Below are 18,426 nucleotides of genomic sequence, written 5' to 3'. Positions count from 1 at the left end.
AGAAGGCCTCCATCGTGACACGTGCTGCCGCAGGTGCTCTGGGCGGTACTTGCTGCAGCTCCAGCCAGTTTCAAATGGCAAGGCTGGGACAGGGAGAATAGCAACAGCTCATTCACAGCCCCCCTGTTAACAGCCACAGCAATGGTGGTGGTACTTGCACTGGGCAGCACAAGTGCCCAGCCTAATATGGACCTTGTTTTGGGGAGGGAAAGGGCAATTATAGTCCACAGTGGGGCAGCTGAAGTCAGAGAGGGCTGCTGCCCTCCCGCCCCGTGCTCCCCACAGTGCTGCAGGGAACCCCCAGCTCTGCTTGCAGTGCAAGCAGAGATGTCTTGCACAGCTGCTTTGGAGGGCTCCTGCCTAGGGAAGGTTGGTGGCCTGCAGAGGCACTCTTCCTCTTGCCCTTCTAGCCCTGCGCCAGGTGGGAACAGCTTAGCTATCAGGAGACAACATCACACAGGCATCATTGCTACCTTTTTGTCAATGATCTCCATGAAGAGGAACCTTTGCCGAGGTGCCAGGTCTCGTCCGACAAGGCTTGGGTCAGACCCTCTCTCTGCCGAGCTGAATTCCATAGCCTCGAAGCGCTGGAGCCCTTTGTGAGCTGAACAAAGCCAGAGTTATGACCCTCAGACCAGTTCATCCCACTCTTACATCCCACATGCCATTAAGGTGGCAGTACTGCTCAGCTTGTCTTGAAATAAGCAGTTACAACCAAATTTGAGAATAAGGGGTCAGGAGCTGAAAACAGACAACCCACTGCCCACCTCTGGGCACAAGCAATCTGTCCCAGTACAAGCAGGGTTCCCTGCTTTGCATCTCCCACCCCAAGAGCCCCCAGCACACAGTCCCATGGACCCTGGCCAGGCACTCACCCTGTTCTGTGCTGCAACGCCACTGCTGGAAGTTGCGTCCCAGGAGGATGAAGTGTCTGACAGCTGCAGGGCGAGGGCTGGCACTCTGGCCAGGCTTATAGGGCAGGAAGGCGGTACTCCGATGGTAGCTGCAAAGAAGAACACCAGAGGTGGCCGACAAGTACAGTCACAGGAGTAGAGGCTGGTACAGCTGACAGGCATTTGCTGGTGCCAAACAGCTCCCTACGAACCACGTAACTCACCAGATCCGCTCAAACACCTTGACAGTGGTGTCACTTGCCAGGGCAGTGACCAGGCTCACCACTTCCACCAGGATGGAGGACAGGAGGAAACGGGACACAATCTCCAATGAGCACTGCTGCACCGATGGGCACCCTGCATGGAAGAAGTACTGTAGGACAAGGTGCCAAGCTGCCTCAGAGCCAAGCCCTGCCTGTCTGGGCAGTAGAGAGGGCTAAGGAAGCCCTGTTGCAGGCCTGACGCCCACAGCAGGCCAAGTTCCTGCCTTGCCAGGGACTGAGTCAGGCAGAGCTGGACAACAAGGACCCTATACAGAGGAGAAGACAACAAAGGCTGAAATAACGCCTGATTTCAGGCTCTGGCCTGAAGTGGGACCTAGACCAAACTCCCTGCATGCCTTGAGCATGTCACTTCATTCCCCCACTTATTTGTGTTCCCTGGCTTACTCCTCATCAGAGGAGGACAGCTCTACCTTGCCAGCAGGAGGTGCGAGACAATGTACAAACACTGAAGTGAGAGGTATCCAGAAAGCAGCAACAGGGCAGCCACACAGACCCAAATCCCACCATATGAAGGGCATCCCTCCTCCTCACCCTCCCTGCAAGAGTGGGGGTCTCCCACGCAGCTTCACAGCCCCAGAGCATGTTGCAAAGGCTCAGATCCTCCCTCCTTGCTACATCTGGGAGCTCCTTCACTACTGCAAGCCCTGGACTTGGGCATGCATCTGCATGGCAGACACAACCACAGGCCTTAGCGCATTTGTTCAGGTGCACAGAGATACATGCCCAGACTCCTACCACAGCTTTGTAATGCTGATGCTGACCCTGAGACCAGTGTGACTCTGGTGAGGTCTGGGGAGAGACAGGGTGCATAAATGTAGAGATCAGCAAGGGATGAAGGCAGATGGCTTGGTGCCATATAAGGACTTGTCCTTGGAGCTCCAGGGAGAAAGGCCCATCCCCAGCCCATCTGGAAGAGCTGGGACCTGAAATACATACCCAGGTGGTTCATGAATGCCATCCACTGCTGGCAGGTTTGATTGAAGAGTGGGTGCATGGTACCTACATCCCCTTCTTCCAACTGGCAGGCTCGGCGCCTGGAAAGAGGCAAAGAAAGCACAGTTATACCAGATCAAAGTCAACAGCAATGAAGGCACAAAGATGCAATGGTCTCTCCCCACCCAGCTTCACAGCAGAGCCAGAGAAGCCCCCTTTTTGGGTTGTTACAGTCCTTGAGCTTGGTCCTTCTGGGTCAGTAGCCACAGGGGTGTCAGGTGTTGCACAGGGCACCACAATGCAGGGAAGGGGTCTCTGGCAGGGAGAACCAGCAGTGCTCCCAGCAGCACTCCAGCAATAAGGATTGAGGCTTTGTGTATGGAAGGCACCTCCCCTAACTGGCTATGTAAGGGAGAAACTGCAAGGAAAGAGGATGTGGTCCAGAGGGTTAAGAGGTAGACAGAGCCAGCAGAATGCTAGGTTGTGCAGTGCTGTACAGCAAACAGAGGGGAACAACACCCTGGCTGCCTGGCCTGCAGGCTGTGCTTGCCTCTGTGCCTGTTCCAGTTCAGCTGTGGCTGTGGCCCGATCCTGGCTCAGATGCTGCTTGACACTCTCAGTCTTGTGCCGCCGTCTTGTGCGAGCCTCTTCTGGTCTCTCCAGCACAATGTCGTCAGTAGTCTTGGGGCTGCCCAGCTCTGAGGACTCTGCCTTGCTCTAGGGAGAAGGGGTGAGTTAAGGCTGTGTACATGCACAGCCCAGCTAGCGCCCTGATCTCAAAGTCCCCACTACCACCCTGGCCTCCTGACCCCAGCCAGATCCCTCCTTTCCGTTCTTCCTGGCCTGACACACCATGAGGACTTACAGTCCCTGCTCCCCACTGGTCCCTCAACAACATTACCAGCATGTCCCAGAAGCTGCGGCGTCCCAGCTTGCTCGTGGGTGTCACTGGCTCCCCAGAGCTGGACGAAGGGGCAGAGGTGAAGTGCAAGGGTGGAGGACAGCTTCTGCCAGCCCCACCAGTGGCCAGGGCCAAGCCTTTGGTCTCTGACATGGTCCTCCTTAGGCCTCCTGTGGAGACAGAGCAAATCAGACTCTCCAGAGCCTCCTGCTGCGACACTGCTGGTGTCCCCATGTACCCCACTGAGGCTGGCCACAGCCTGGTTGGAGAGAAGGGAGAGAGCTCTCAGCAACACTGAGCAAAGTAGATTCAGTCTTGGGGAGTAGACAGACCTTTAAATATCTCTTCAAACCCTAATTTCTGTAATGCTTCTTCCTTGAGACATCACACAGTGCAGCTTGCAGAGGGGAGAGCAGCTTCTTCCCTCCCAGTCCCCTCAGCCCCAGTTCCCCCAGCACAGCCAAGCTCCCGCAGGCCAGGCAGGAGGAGCGAGGCTGGCTGGGGGCTCAGGGTGGCGATCCCGTCCGGGCTCTCACCTGCAGAGCTCAGGTCGTCCAGGTCCGCGGCACCCAGGGGGCAGGCAGCCTCCACACAGAGTGGGGATGGCAGCACGAGGAACTCCATGACGGCGTCGCAGAGAGCATGGCGTAGGGCCCCACGCAGCTTCTCCGACAGCTGCAGCAGGCTGATGTTGCCCTTCTCCCAGATATCCAGGCGCACCAGCACACGGGGCTCTGCAGGGAAAGGGCAGTTCTGCATGGCTCTGCATCCCCATCTTCACCAGACCTCCTAGGTGCCCCAAGGGACGCAGAGGAAGAAGGGAATTGGCAGCTTATGGCTGCCTCCCTACCTGAATGAAGGGTGCCAGCCTCTGGCTCATGCCTGCTGACTGCAGTGAGGCTTTCGAAGTCTGTGTCCTGCAACAGGCCCACGATGGGCGAGGAGGAAGGCAGCTTCAGAGGGTCAGGCCTCTCCCCCTGGGGCAGAGAGGTGGGGCTGCCGTGCTCATCCACGAACATCAGTGCAATGCATGCGATTCCTGTGGGGGAGAGCCCAAGACAGCCTCCATCAGCCTAGCAACCTACAAGCCCTGCCTACAGCCTGCCACGCTGCACCTGGGACTGTCCTGTCACCACCTGACTTGCACAGTGCCATGTGGCAGGCAGGGCCCACAGGAGGGGATGCAGCCAGGGGAGCAGAGGCTAGCTGAGCTCGTGGGGAACCAGGGTAACAAGCATGGTGTTTGGCACTGGGTGTCCCCATCACTCCGAGAATCTCTCCCCCGCAGAGTCACAGCAGTTTTTGCCTTGGCCTGCAGGAGCTTCCTGGGTTGTCCAGCCCGATACGCAAGGGGAAAGTATCTCCATTTGCCCCAGAAGGGCGTTTATGCAGAGAGATGCAGGATGGGGCTCACCATCCCTATCCTCTTAAGGGACAGAGTACAGAGCCCAGATACTCTCCAACAGCAACAGCCCTCTCCAGGCTATGAAGGACCTCGAGTCCCTGCAGAGGAAGATTGTATACATGACACCTCGTTGCAGAATACACTCACAGCCCCCTCCTCACTGTACACCTGTACAGGATCAGGTGCCTTCCCCATGCACTCCAGCCAGCAGGACTGGGGACAAAGCAGGTTGACACCTAGCATTAGCCTGGAGGAATTGCTGCAGAGTAAAATTCAGAACCTGCCTGTAGCCTCTCTATGCTGAGCCCTACGCATGCACAATGGGACAGTTAAGAGACCTAGAACAGCAGCATGGTGCTTGCTTCACAGCCTATGTGCTGCATGCCCTGGGCCACACAGAAGAAGCAGCCCCTCTACAGACCGGAGCAGAAATGGCAGCTTGCTCCCCACAGCCCAGCTCACTGGCCAGGGCACCATGGAAGCCACAGCAGGGATGGATGGAGTTGTGAGGTCCAAACCCCACACTGTAACCACAGATGCTCCCAACTCCCTTTCAAAGCACCTTGACCGCTAAGCCAGCACTCAGGTGACTGGATGGCAAAGCTGCCCCAACGCTGCCAAAGGGTGATGTGTCCAGATGCAAACCACCTCAGCCCCACAGCATTGCTGAGCCCATACTCTATCCTTGTCCATCCCAGCAAGAATGGGAGTGACACCAGACTCTGCCGCCACAGAGCAACCAAACTGCACCCAACTGGATCCACAGCACTGCATCGAGGATGGGTGCCTTCCCTGTGCTGAGACAAATTCAGCCCCAGCAGACTGTGCCCAGGTCTAATCAGCAGCACAACCACCTGGTGTCCACCATTATTCCTAATGAAGCATAAACTCTGCAGCAACCTTTCCTCCAACAGATGCCAGATGCAAGGGAGAGGGTACTGGGGTGGAGAGAGCTGCTCCCAAAAGGGAGAGGCAGGCATTCAAGTCAGAGGGCCATTCACTTGCACTCACACTGAGGAAAGGAAACTCTACACCTGTAAGCACCCCTCCACTTGAAGAAAAGTACAGGAGCTGTATTATCTCAGAGGTGTTCTGCAGCAGGCTCTGACATGTCTCTTCCCCAGACAGGCACGGGAACAACCCTTTATCCAGCAAACAATGGAGAAGTTAATAATTTCCTAAATATCAAAGGTAGAAAGGACCAGGACTTCACACAGAACAGCAAATCTGCCCCACGACAGTGAGTATGAGCTGTCCCAAGCAGACTTTCTCTCTTTAAACAATAAAGGGCACAAACTCTTCATCTGTCTGGCTTGACAGTCAACCCCGGGCCCACCAGAATGACAATGGATGTTCATTCAGGTAACTGCAGACTAACATGTAGTTATTCCCCTCTTCTTCTCCTGGATAAACTTCCACACTGAGCCCCTTCAGCCTCCCCCTCTCTGGTAGGTTTCCCTATGATATCCATTCCTGTAGCTCCACTCTGCTTCAATTTGTCTCAGGTGAGGACATGAGAACAACCAAGCACAATGTCCCATGTCCTCCTCATGCTGGGACACGTGCCCTAGAGAGGGAGCACCCTCAGCAGTGGTTTTAGGCAGGCCAGGTCAGCAGCTGCAGGAGCAGACTCCTCATTTGCATGTGCTCCTGGAGACAGAGCTGGTTTGCCAAGCAAGTGCCAAGCACTCAAAACCCTGCAGCCAGCTCACTCCCTTGGGGTGGAGATGATGGCTGCCTCTGCCCACCAGCAGAAAGGCTGTCCTCCCCGCCACAGGGAAAAAGGCTTCCAGTCTTGTTACAGGAGCACAGAGAAGGTGAAACGTAACCACTAAATCACAGGTAAGAAACTCAAGCCCTGAGCTCTGGGAAGAGGTAAGTTAGCAAGACCTGCCAAGGACCTTACTGCCCAGCGCACTGGAGTTTGGCTACATACTCATCCATTGCATCCTGTGGAGAGGTGGGGTGCTGGGGAGCTGTTACCCCCCCATCTGTGAGGGACTCTGAGCCCCCTCTGACTCAGGCTCACTGAAATACAAAGTACACATCTAATGGTGCCCAGCCACTCTAGCCCCTTGGTATGCAAGGGAGCACCCCACCCCAGGACACAGCCACTGGGAGAGTGATGCTGCTACACCCTGGAGCACGAAACTGTGGCTGAAACATCATGACCCATCTTCCTCAGGGAGGAGATGTCTGTTTGGACTTGTGGGGAAAAAAGGATGCAGGATTTTTGGAGTTCACTGCTTGCAAGCTAACAGGGCAGCACACGGACCCTCAGCAGCTGGGGACTGCAGAACTGCCATCTTAGGGCAGCAGATTCTGTTTGCTCATTTATCCAGCCAGCAAGAAAGAGGAGGCTCAGCTAAATGGACACACATACACAAACACACAGAGGAGTCAGAGCTGAAGCCACAACACAAGGAAAACAAGAACAGCAGGGACCAGAGGGGCCAGGGAGCTGCACAGGAAAGGGAGCCGGAGTAATACTTGGAGCCACAGGTGCTACCTTGGAAGTGGGAGAGTGGAAAGAGGTGCTGCACAAGGTCCGACATGGTACCTACATAACAGAAGAACATTCAGACGGTGCACAACGGGCAGGAGACACACGATGGCCAGGTGACAGACCACATGGCCTGGACAAAACATGACATGACAGCCTGCTGCAGGATGGGTCCTATCCAATCCCTCCTCCAGCAGTCCAGAGAAAAGAGCAAGGATACTGCCCCCACAGTCCTTGCTCAGTTACACGCAGCATTCAGCTACCCCTTCATGGCAAGGCTCCAGCCCCACTGAGCTGCTTCCTACAGCAACAGGCCAAGCTTAGCAAGTTGCTCTGTGGGAGGCCTTGGCTCACTCCACCACACATGCAAGGGCGTGCAGTCCCCCAAGCACACACTCTGCCCACCTCCCAGCCATCAGAGGAACATGCTGCCCCGATGCTGGCCCTCCTCAACTACCCAGAGCTCTCCAGTGTGGGAAACGGCTCTCCAACACACAGCCTCATACCCTATTTCAGAAGTGAGTTGAGCACAGTACCTTTGCCACCAGTGCCTTGGCCGCCTGGCTTGTTGTACAGATAGAGATCCTGGTCAGGGATGCTCCCACTGTGGTTGAAGTAGTGCTAAGGAGAGCAAGGAAGAACGGTGACAGAGACTAGAGAACTTGCCTTAACTGGAAGCAGAGGCCCATGTGTGTGCAGAACTCATCCCCAGACCTGTAGCAAGCAATCCAGACCTACTTAAAACACTTGCCAGCACAGTCTTGGCCACTGTTGGGCAGAAGGACCCTCCTACCACTCTGTGCAGGGTTATACGGCATTACATATCTGGCCTCACCTTCTGTCCTTGCTATGGGGGGCGGGGGGGTAGCTGCTGCCAAACTGTTATTAATCCTGATGTTTCAGTCCTTACATCTGAGGGAGCCATGCAAGGAGCCAAGCTCAGCTTTCCAAGGGGGTCTTCTCCCATGCTCCTGGGTGAAGACTGTGGACGCGAGCTTTGTGGCTGCTGCTTCTTCCACAGCAAGTGACCATTTGTATCAAAGCAAGGCCTGTCCAAGTTTATACCAGGCTAAACAGGAACTGCTCATAGTCCTGTGAAACTCCTCAGGCTTCAGCATCCAGTGTCAGTTCCTCTCTGACACTACATGGCAGAGCTGGGAACATAATAACTGAGCTGCCCCAATAAATGCCCCCAGCAGCAGGTAGAAGCTGGGCAGACTGCTGTCCCAACTCACAGCCCTCCTCACCTTGAAGTGGTGCTCCACGTTGCTGTCTGTGTACTTTGGGGTGTGTAGGAAGATGAGCAGGTTCTGGCGCAGATAGTAGGCCACTGCATGCAGCCAAGGCAGGATGGAGGGTGGCAGTGCGAACTGCAGAACCTCTGTGGGTGGAGTCCCAGGGGGCTGGATAAACTGCAAAGAGAAGGCTTTAAAACTCAGCTGAGACTAGCAGGATACCCTGGGGCTCTGATACTGATCCAAATTATGCCAGCTGACTATGCAAAGGGAGAGTGTGGTGGGCAGAACCCAGGTCAATAGACAGCACCCCGACACAGATGTGGGCACGTGTTCCAGGGATATTCACAGGGAGGCCCTGCCATGCTGCGCAAACCCCAGCAAAGGGGATCTCCCACCTACCCTGGCACCCACACAGTATATACCATGGTGAACGCTAGCCTGAGCAAGCACTGGAGCAGGGAATGGGATGCAGCAAACTGCCCTGGCCTACCCTGCCCCGAGGCAGGAGAGGCTGAGACAGGTCAAAAAGCAGGAAATTGTTATGGGCTTTGGGATGAGCAGAGCAGATATCCAGTGAGATACCTCCACATCTGCTGGGGTCAGCTTGCAGTTCCGCACCAGCATCACAGTGATGATATCCAGGGTGGCCTCATCCAGGCGTCTGCGCAGCACTTTCACCAGCTCATCTGTGATCTCAGGCCCTGACAAATAAGCAGAGGTACAAGCAGCTTTTTCATCCCATCCAGTAAGAATGGCCACAGCCACCCCTCCCTGCCTGTTCAGAATGTACCACCCTCACAGTCACTTCCCACAGGGAACATGTCTTTCCCCACCATCAGTTTCTTCAGGCATCTTTTTCTACCCATTCATGATCACAAAAGACTGCTGGTACAGCAGGCAAAGACAAATCCACTCCTGCATAGGGAAAGTTGCCATAAGCCACCCAGTCTGCAGGAGGTTTCACTGTGGGCCATGGATCCTCTCCTCACACTCCCATCCAGACAGAATGGCGAGCAGCTCTGGGCTAAGGAAGAGCAGCTTGCTCAGGAGGGAGATACCTTCCCTGCTCTTCAAGCAAACAGGGCAGGGACTGGAGCTCTATTCCTCTGCTTTGCATCAGCACAGTGCGTCTGCTGCCAGGTGCTGTAACACTTACCCGCTGGGGCAACACCATGGACCATTAGCTGGATGTGCCTGTCTACCTGTCCCACAGGGCGGGTAGAGTCCACACTACGGCACGCGGCTGCGTCCAGAGAGGAACGAGAACCCTGGAGAAGCAAAAACAGCCACACAGAAACAGCTTCCATGTGAATTCTAGATCCATCACCGTCTCAGGCTGTCAGCAAGGTCACGCAAAACCCACCCACTGCTGCCCCACTCCACACAAGTTTTACCCTACATAAAATCCAGGTTGCTGGAACTACTGATTTCCCTCCACTCCTGTAACCAAGAGCACGAACATCCTCTCCCAGAGAGCAGCAGACTCACCATTAGATCCTCAGTGTAAATGGGCTCCTGGCTGCGTGTCAGTGCCAGCGAGCGAGATGCTGGACTAAGGACGCTCTCTGCTTCCCACACCTTCCCACTGTAGGTGGTTTCAGTCAGTCTGAATACAGGAGAAAGAAATGTCAGCCTCCGTTCCCAAGGATGACAGCATCATATCTCCACAGAAGATCCACATCTTCCTTGCTCTCCCCTGTGCACTTTCTGGGGATTAGTCCTTGTGATATGGAGCTTGTGGAAAAATTGCTCTCTGGGTCCCTCAAAAAAAAAAAAAAAAAATCCTCCTCTTCCCTCCCATGTAAAGGCTTAGCACAGGGAGAGCAGGAGGGGCCTGGCTTGATGTGACTGACTTATCAGAAATCAGATATTTGCTGCTTAGGTCACAGCAGGGTCCCTGAGGCTGGCAGACACTTTCTGCCCCATGGAGCTCTCAGTCTGGTGTAATGCATGTAGCAGGGCAGGGTCAGGCCAACAAGTCACACTGGCTTCTTACCGGAGGTAGAAAACAGATTTAGTGGCACGTTCCTGGTAGACAAACATATTCTTCCTGTTCACCACAGAGAAGGCATTGAGCACCGAGCGAAGCGCCTGGATAGCTGTGGGCAACATGGGATGTTAGCTATCCCACACACCCTCCTCCGGTGTGCCAACCCAGCCAGAAGCCAGACTCTTGACATGCAAAATGAGGGGGAACCGGGGCTATACGTACCTCGTGAGACTCCCATGTTGGGGCCCATCTTGAGGCGTGAATGCACATGGATGAGTGTGCTCCACACAACATCACAAGCAAAGTGCCCTGGCATGAACTGCATGGTAGCAGCCAGGTAGTCGCGGGGCTGGTAGCTCTCCTCTACAGAGTAATCTACAAAGGACATAGGACACGGCTGGGGCCATGGCGTGGAAGTCACCATCTTTTTAGTCACCTGTGGGCAGGCAGTGGCACTGCTGCTGAGTCATGGCCAAGGGCATATTCATACCATCTGTAGGCATGACTCGCTGCCTGTACGAAGTATAGGGTGTTTCACTCTTCCAGATGTCCTCCTCACTTTCTGCCACCAGTAATGAGTTGCATATGTGACTGTCATGCAGGTCCTGCAGCAGCAAGCGCTGCAAAGGATAGGAAGAGATTGGTTCTGTTGCTTGCACAGCCCACAGAAGACAGCATGCAGATGGGCTTAGGGCCAGACTGAGTCCCTTTTCCTTTGACCCCCAAGCTGAAACTCCACCAGGTGAACTGGCTCCCCAGGCCCTCCTCTGAGCTGGGCCCAGACCAGACAACCTCCAGAGGTCCCTTCTCATCTAAGCCATCTCATGACTTGCAGCTCTGCCCCTGCCCTCTGCAGATTTGCTACCTGATTGACGACCCTGCAGATTTCACTGATCTTCTTCACCACCACCTGGTTGAGACTCTGGCACTCCGCCGGCTGGTCCTCTTCTGTCTCTGCTGATGTTGCCTTCTCCACACTCAGGCTGCTTTACAGGGAAGGGGAGAGAGGGGTCAGCAGAGAACCTGAACAGTGCCTGTCCCTGCATGCTGGGAGCAGGAACACAGTGGGGAAAGGTGGCTGCTTTCCCCTTATGGAGCACCAGTCTAGTCCTGCAGCTCCCCACCCACATGAAGCAGGAAGGAGATGCTGTCCAGAGATGAGGGGGTGGCAATAAGGTTCTGGTACAGAGAAGCCGTGGCCAGACAGCTGGACCCTCCTTACCGTGTGTGGTAATAGACCTCCACTCGGTCCTGCTGGATTTTTATGATGAGCCAGAAATCTGGCATGAGAGGACACCTGGGTTCCTGGTCGCTCATTAGCGCCTCCTCATACTCTGAGTCACTGCTTCCCCCATCGTAACCTGCAACGTATCCTTGCTTCAGTACCAGGCTGCCTGGCAAGCCAGCCTCCTCCCCAGGCACAGCAGGCTCTAGGAGATCAGAGCCATTCACATGCCCTGTTCTCAGGGCTCAGGGGTCACCCCAGCCCAGGCACACAGTCCCCCCTACCCCCACACTATCATGTGACTGCCAGTGTCTGCCTGCATGCTGTCAGTCACCCCTGCCCCGGCAGACTCACCCAGGTGGTCAGAGTCCATGCTGCCCTGGCTTGACACGAGGCTCTGCACGCGGCTGGGACGCTGCTTGCTGGAGCCTGCAAAGAGAAGAGGGGTTTGATCATGAGAGCACTTGCTGAGCCCCTTCACATGACCTATCTGCTGCAGAAGCATTACACCACAGGACAACCAGGCGGTGCTGGCCATGGGGAGACAGTGCTGGGGAATGGGGTTCTCACAGCTATTACTGGCGTGGAGCCACCAGGAACTTCATGTCACTAGGGATATCAGTGTGGCAGCATAGCCTAGTACCCTGGGTACTGTTAAGAAGTGAATTGCCAGCAGCCTGGCAATGAAGAGATCAACAGTGCAAAACCACCAATTCTGGTGTTTAGGGACTGGAACAGGAGTAGTAGTCATGTTTCACATGCTACAGCCGAAACAGGGCCCTTCCTGTAAAAGTTCCTGAGGCTGAGGTCCATCCTGCTCACATTCACAGCTCCTACCTTCCCTGCCTTGTGTTACGGAGTCAGCCAGGCTTGCTGCAGATGGCGTCACTAATGGTGATTTCTCGCTGTTGCCCTTTTCAGAGGATGAGGATGGCAGTGACTGTATGGTTGTCTCTAGAGCTGCCTCCTCCAGGGAGTCATGGCCAGGTGCTCTGCTCTGCTCACGGCTCAGTGCTTCTCCTGGGACCTGCACACAAGCCAAGGTTGCAAAAATGACCAGAAAAACAGGCACCAAAAAAAGTCTGATCATACTCCTGCATCCTTCTACCTTCTGTTACCAGAACGTCCCACACGTTCCCACCAACAGACCACCTTAGTGTCTCTCACCTCATCCTGTGCGTGGCTGCCTCCACGTATGGGGTTTCCTGTGTCTGGCACAATGCGTGTCTCACTCTCCGGCCACACCCAGAGACCCTGGGCTTCTTCTGGGAGGACACAGCTTGTATGGTGTAGCTCGGAGCCCTCTGCCTCTGCTTCACTGCTCCCCTCCTGGCCTGCCTGGCCCAGGGCTGTCCTGGTGCCCCCTCCAGCTGGCTGCTGCAAGCAGGGTGTCCCCGAAGGGTTTGGAGCTGCCTGCCTGGAGTGCAGGCGGCTGATGGAGATGTAGTGGTAGTCACTGCCTTCTGCATTGAGCAAGTAGCCTGGCAGAGCCATTCTTCTGAACTCCTGCAACACAGGGAAGAATAAGCATCCTACTAGCTAAGTGTATGACGCTGCCTCACGGCTTTCTCTTTACCTCCTTGAACTTCTCCAGAGAGTGCTCAGGTCCAAAGACAAACTGGAGCAGCACCACCTCGCTGTGGCAGCTGGGCCGCCCCTTAGAATTATAGATGTGGGTGGCCACTCGGTGCAGGATGGAGGTGCTGATAACCTGCGAGTGGCGCAGCGCAGACACAATTTCATCATCCAGGAGCCAGCGAATCTGAGCAGACCAAGGACACAGAGCAAGACCTAGGTGACCAGCATTTGCATGGCTGCCCCAATTCTGATCCAAATCCCAACAGGATGAGGGCAGCCCCTCTCACCACCTACATCCCCTCATCTTCTTCTTAATGTATCTAAGAAAAGGCCTTTGGAAGAGAGGTCTGTCTGTCCCACCCCAACTGCAGTAGGAATTTTGTCAGGGTAATCCCACACTTTCAGGGACCACAAGGCCAATGGCCTGTGTGATACCAGCAAGGCCTGAAAGTCACTTCAGTTGACAGAGGTTGCAGCTTGGAGCAAGCTAGGAAGTGTGGAACAGCAGTTGTGTACTGTGGCCACATTGCTCCAGCTAGAAGCAAGAAGTAGGCAAGGCTGGCTTACCTCATTCATAGTGGCTTCAATAGCCTGCCTGTGCACTCCAGGGAGGTTGGAAAGTGCAGGGTGCCTAGGAGAGAGGGGAAGAATAATAAACCAGCCATTCTCATTCATGCAGCCACCGCAGTGCAGCTCCTAGGCAGCAAAAGGAGCCGAGGAGGGGCTTGCTAGATCTGTAGTGCCATACCTCTCATCTCCTGTGGACGGGAGCCGTTCCAAGTTGTGCATGATATCCTCGTCTGAGCGGAAAGAGGATGGCTGCCCCGGAGAGCGTGTGAAGGACACACTGCTCTCCGAGGTGCATCTGCCACAGGAGAGAGAGCAGGCTGAGCATCAGCTTTTGAGCCAGAGAAGATAAACAGAGACAAGCTCCAGAGAGGGAAAAGGAATCTCTAGAGAAAGTGAGCCCATCTTGGAAAAATCTTAGTTTTCTTAGGGCTGTGGGAGGCTGTTTGAGGAGAATCCTGAGTCTCAGCACATGGAGAGGAGCTGAGACTGGCTGGCTGAGAAGGGCAGGCAGAAGGTGGGTGAGTGACTCTGACTCTTTCCACCTACCTGTTGTGGAGAATGTCTGCGTTCACAACTTCTATCTCCAGGGGCAATGTCAGCACAAAGATGTCCAGGGTCACACAGAGGTCCCCCAAGTCAATGGTATTCAAGCCCTGGCAGCTTTCCAGGCAGCCCAGAACTTCCCCTGGGGACAGATCACAGATGAAGGGGATCAAGCAACAAACAGCTCTGCTTACACAGCCTCGTGGCAAGTACAGAAACTGCAAGAGGTGGCTGTCCCACACACCTGGACAGGCTCAAGAAGGCCACCATCCTCCACAATCCTTTTATCCTTCCACGATCAATCCCACAGCAAGTGGGAGACCTGGTGGAAAAGCCCTTGTCTGATGCTGGGAGACCCTGGGGACTCCGTACAGGGAGGGCTAGTCCAGAGGGACTGCTGTTTAGGACACAGCATGTTTGTTCCAGGGGCTACTCACCCAGCAGGGACCTGACAGAAGCTCTACTGCCCTTTAACCTCACAGCAAGGCTTGCTCTTACCTAGACAAGTCGGCAGGGACTGCACGGGCATGGAGCTGTGCTGGCTACGCAGCTTCACTGAGCAGGTGAGATGTACAAAGAGCGGGGGCATCTCCTGCTCCAGGAACTCCTGTTCATTGAATGAGTCCCCTCCCAGAACGCTGAAGGAGTCATCATCCTGGTTCACCGTGTTGGAGTCTGAGAGGGAATCTGTATCTGGGAACTCATTCTCCAGCTTCTCACGGTACTCCACTTCCAGCTCTGGGTCACTCTCTGTGGCAATGCAGCACCCAGACACAGTTCCTGTTGACATGGGTTCCCTGTTAGCAAACCAGGCCCACGTCCCCAGAGACAGTCAAGCTCTGAAAGGCATCACCACAGTGAGACTACAGACATTTTCTTCTCCAGGACAGAGCAAGCAAATCTTACCTTCTTCAGCTGCCAGTTCTGCCTCTGATCCCTCCATGTCCTCACTGCCTTTCCTGTCTGCCTGATCCCGAGATGCCTCTTCCTGAGATGAAGAGAGGAAGGGCAGATACTAGAACCATGCCAGGCAGTGAAGCAGGCTGTTCATGGGCCCCCCAGGGGCTCATCTACCCATGGGTCTGCCAGCCCCAAAACCAGATCTGACACCAAGCAAAGCTACTTCCCTCCACAAGGGCTAAGTGCCTGCCAGGGCAGCACAATGCCTACCTCCTTCTTGGCTGATGGTGGGCAATAGAAGAAATAGTGAGGATTTGATGGCACCGGCTTGAAATGTAAACTTCCAATTTCCAGGAATTTTTCCTAAAAGAAATCCCAAACATGAAGCAGACATTCCATTCTACCCTTCTGCAGGAGCCAAGCCAAGCTCCCACATTCCTCACCTGGATAATTTTATGCAAGTCAGGGTGTGCCTGGCAGGGCTGTCCAATTTCCAGCAGTGAGAGGGGAAACTCTGAACAGCAGCTGGTGCCCATACTGCTCTTTGGCTCCTCTGTGGGGCTAGCAATGTTATGGGAGTCCTGCTCGCTGTAGTCCTCCATTTCCGCACTGACAGGATTGTGGACAGGTGAGACACGCAAATCAAGAAACGGGAATAGTTGTACATATTATCTACCCTGCAAGCATCCCACCTCACAGCTCCCCACACCTCATCTGTGTAAACATGATGTGACTTACACAGTCCCCCCCCTACAGCCCCAGAAACCCTCCTGCCACCCACTAACGCAGATAAGCACTCAGGCTGTCTGAAGCCAGGCCAGAGGCAGTTTAACCATGCTGATCCCATGGCCAGGTACTCTACACCACACGACACACCCTCCCTGGGAAAGAGAGACATGTGGCTCAATATAGGGACAGGCCGGGAGCAATCTGAATTACCAACACCCAGTCTAGGGCACCTCACAGCAATTACCACCATGCCAACACCCCTAGTGTCTTGGCAGCAACAGAGCAGAGTGCAAAGCTCAGGCCCATGCTCACTCATCAGCTCCATGACAGAATCAGTTCCTAAAACTCAGAAAAAGCAATCTGGGGAGTGGGATGTCATTGGTCAAAGTACTCCCCAGGTATTCAAATTAGTAATACGATGGCAGATCTGGGTGTAATGTGTCACACACGTACATCCTTCAGTAATATTTATACAATCTGCATTGGGCTAGGTGATTGCTAATGTCTTATAAACAAAAAAAAGTTCCCACAGCTTTCCTCTGGAAAAGTAGCACTTGAAGGAGTCATCTGCCTTTCCAATCACCAAGTATTCTTCAAAACCACAGCCCCATCTCGATGACTTACAATATTAAAAGAAATAGGATTGGGGATTCCCAACAAATGCTAGTGAATTCACATAGAGGAACTGAGGATAGTCAAGTGCAAACAGAGGACAAAGGACCTAAAGAGAGTGTTTCTTCCACAGACACTAAGGCACAGCAGAGTACTTTTTCCCCTCCTTCAAGTTTCCAGAGGCAATACAAACCTCAGAAATACCTTAAGAGCAGGACAGAAGCTTAGCATCAAGCATATTCCAATTCTACCTTGACATTACTTTTGTAATTTTTTTCCAGAGTTTTAATTTAAAAAAAATAATAAATTACACTTTATTAATTAGAAAAAGATAAAACCTGTCGTTTTCACCAGATTCAACAGCAAACTCAAATTTGAGTCAAGCAGCAAGAGATGTGTAATTTCTCCAGAAACAACAAGTCTGAGAGTTACTTGCAGACAAACTGCCCTCCAGCTCAGGCCAGATGGGACAGTAATGAGCTAAGACAACAAGAGAAAGTGAAAGGATGGATGTCACTAGAGATTATAAAAAAAAAAAAAGGAGGTCCTGGTGGACACCGTAACAGGTGGTTATCCCACTGGAAGTATTCGTCCTTACATGTGGCTCTGTTAGACCCTGCCCTACAACATTGCTTCTAGCAGGCAGTAGAAGATGCTTGAAGAAAGATCTGTCCTGGCCCAATGCTAAGAACAGAAGCAAAACCAAGGTGGGCCCCTACCTCGATTCAGAGACCAAGACACCCCGTTCCCTAGAGCTCTGCTCCTCTTCTTGCTCTATGCTGCCCACTTGGAAGCTGGCTGTCTTGGAGTGCGTACGGAAATGTTGGTGGCTCTCTCGGAATGAGCGGACATGACTGCACACGGTCAGCAGGAAGTTGGTGATATCAATCTCTTGGAGCAGTTCCTCACAGTAGTCCATGGCTGTAAGCAGGTCCTGGGAGCTGATGCTGTGTGACTGCTGAAGGCTCTTGAACAGCCCTACAGATCAAACACAGTGCCTAAGCGCCCCATTGCAAGGCCATATGCGTCAGGCAATAGCCACATACAGATTTTCACCAAGTCCCAACACAGAGTTGCAGTCAGCGCAGGTGCTGGGAGACAAGACTCAGCCAGGATGCCTAATGCTACATGTTAGCCTGGGCTTGTGTCATGCCAGAGTGGCCCAGGGATCTGCCACCCTGAACGTGAGAGGAAAAAGTCAAAGAAAGGACTCCCCTCCACAGCATTGCACAGCTCCAGGAATAGCCTATGCAAGGCCCATAGGGAATGTGCAGAGGCATCTTTAAATCCCTCGTGGTGGGAGATCAGTCCCACAGCTCCTCCCTTTGCTCCATGTAAGGTCACAAGAAAAATGAGACATTGCTTTATTAAAATAAGATCCAGGGTCCAGCCCCAACCCCAACCCTGTCTCAGCTCCCATCACGCTGCCCCTCACCTTTCACATAGCACTGGTGGGAATGCTCCTGCAGCAGTGTGCAGTAATTCACCAACTCCTTATGCTTGTGGTCTAGCCAAGCAGCAGTAGGAGGACGTTCCAGAGACTGGGACCTGGAAAAGAGGAGCCGCAGCCTTCAGCACCAATGAAGCACATTTTAGACTATAAACGGCTCTGGTGACAGTAAAGCAGGGCCCTAGCGCATGCACAGGCCGTGGCTGCTATAAGGCAGAGGCCAAGCCAAGAGAATAAGGCAGGGCTGGAGCCAGCCCCTTGTCAAGGAAGCTCCTCTGTCTCCTGTCTAGGAATCAAGTATAGTTGGTATTACCTGAAAAAGATGTCTCGAGGAGGACGGTGTGCCCGTGGGCTGACAAGCTGCTCTCGTAACAGCTCCAAAGAGCAGCTGTAGATGTAAATGGGGCAGCGAAATCGGCGGCACTCGCCCAGCTCAGATTGTGAGTTCTGGCGACAGAAGGAGATATGTACATCTCTCCGCGAGGGGCCGCCCTGTTCTCCAGGGTCACGGCTCACTTCTGCAAAAGAAACAATCCTGAGACAAAGGCCTTCGATGGGCTCCTCGCCCCTAGTCTGAGAGGTCACAGCCCTCACAGCAGCACCCACAGGCAGGCATCACAGAATGGTGTGGGTTGGAAGGGACGTTAAAGATCATCTAGTTCCAACCCCGCC

At 53.9% G+C, this 18,426-nt stretch overlaps 1 protein-coding gene across 1 annotated transcript in view; it reads right to left on the bottom strand.

Moving 5' to 3' along the window:
* The window catches only part of SZT2 (SZT2 subunit of KICSTOR complex), a 59,205-nt gene that overhangs the window by 13,951 nt on the left and 26,828 nt on the right, over window positions 1-18,426 (bottom strand). Inside the window, exons 26-58 of the mRNA XM_059821612.1 lie at window positions 18,068-18,272; window positions 17,740-17,852; window positions 17,024-17,282; window positions 15,407-15,572; window positions 15,234-15,326; window positions 14,970-15,051; window positions 14,562-14,843; window positions 14,067-14,205; window positions 13,699-13,815; window positions 13,518-13,581; window positions 12,949-13,134; window positions 12,540-12,878; window positions 12,210-12,399; window positions 11,727-11,801; window positions 11,370-11,508; window positions 11,013-11,133; window positions 10,638-10,767; window positions 10,370-10,522; window positions 10,154-10,256; window positions 9,646-9,763; window positions 9,314-9,425; window positions 8,740-8,858; window positions 8,167-8,331; window positions 7,456-7,540; window positions 6,926-6,976; window positions 3,881-4,050; window positions 3,548-3,764; window positions 3,012-3,181; window positions 2,661-2,827; window positions 2,114-2,211; window positions 1,118-1,250; window positions 876-1,003; window positions 474-604 (exon numbers count right to left, since the gene is read on the bottom strand). Of these exons, the coding sequence (XP_059677595.1) occupies window positions 474-604; window positions 876-1,003; window positions 1,118-1,250; window positions 2,114-2,211; window positions 2,661-2,827; window positions 3,012-3,181; window positions 3,548-3,764; window positions 3,881-4,050; window positions 6,926-6,976; window positions 7,456-7,540; window positions 8,167-8,331; window positions 8,740-8,858; window positions 9,314-9,425; window positions 9,646-9,763; window positions 10,154-10,256; window positions 10,370-10,522; window positions 10,638-10,767; window positions 11,013-11,133; window positions 11,370-11,508; window positions 11,727-11,801; window positions 12,210-12,399; window positions 12,540-12,878; window positions 12,949-13,134; window positions 13,518-13,581; window positions 13,699-13,815; window positions 14,067-14,205; window positions 14,562-14,843; window positions 14,970-15,051; window positions 15,234-15,326; window positions 15,407-15,572; window positions 17,024-17,282; window positions 17,740-17,852; window positions 18,068-18,272 (4,820 nt within the window). The remainder of the gene's footprint in view (window positions 1-473; window positions 605-875; window positions 1,004-1,117; window positions 1,251-2,113; window positions 2,212-2,660; window positions 2,828-3,011; window positions 3,182-3,547; window positions 3,765-3,880; window positions 4,051-6,925; window positions 6,977-7,455; window positions 7,541-8,166; window positions 8,332-8,739; window positions 8,859-9,313; window positions 9,426-9,645; window positions 9,764-10,153; window positions 10,257-10,369; window positions 10,523-10,637; window positions 10,768-11,012; window positions 11,134-11,369; window positions 11,509-11,726; window positions 11,802-12,209; window positions 12,400-12,539; window positions 12,879-12,948; window positions 13,135-13,517; window positions 13,582-13,698; window positions 13,816-14,066; window positions 14,206-14,561; window positions 14,844-14,969; window positions 15,052-15,233; window positions 15,327-15,406; window positions 15,573-17,023; window positions 17,283-17,739; window positions 17,853-18,067; window positions 18,273-18,426) is intronic.

Source organism: Gavia stellata, chromosome 10 (assembly GCF_030936135.1).
Source record: "Gavia stellata isolate bGavSte3 chromosome 10, bGavSte3.hap2, whole genome shotgun sequence".
NCBI classification, from domain to species: Eukaryota; Metazoa; Chordata; class Aves; order Gaviiformes; family Gaviidae; genus Gavia; species Gavia stellata.
This window is presented reverse-complemented; position numbering and strand designations above follow the sequence as displayed.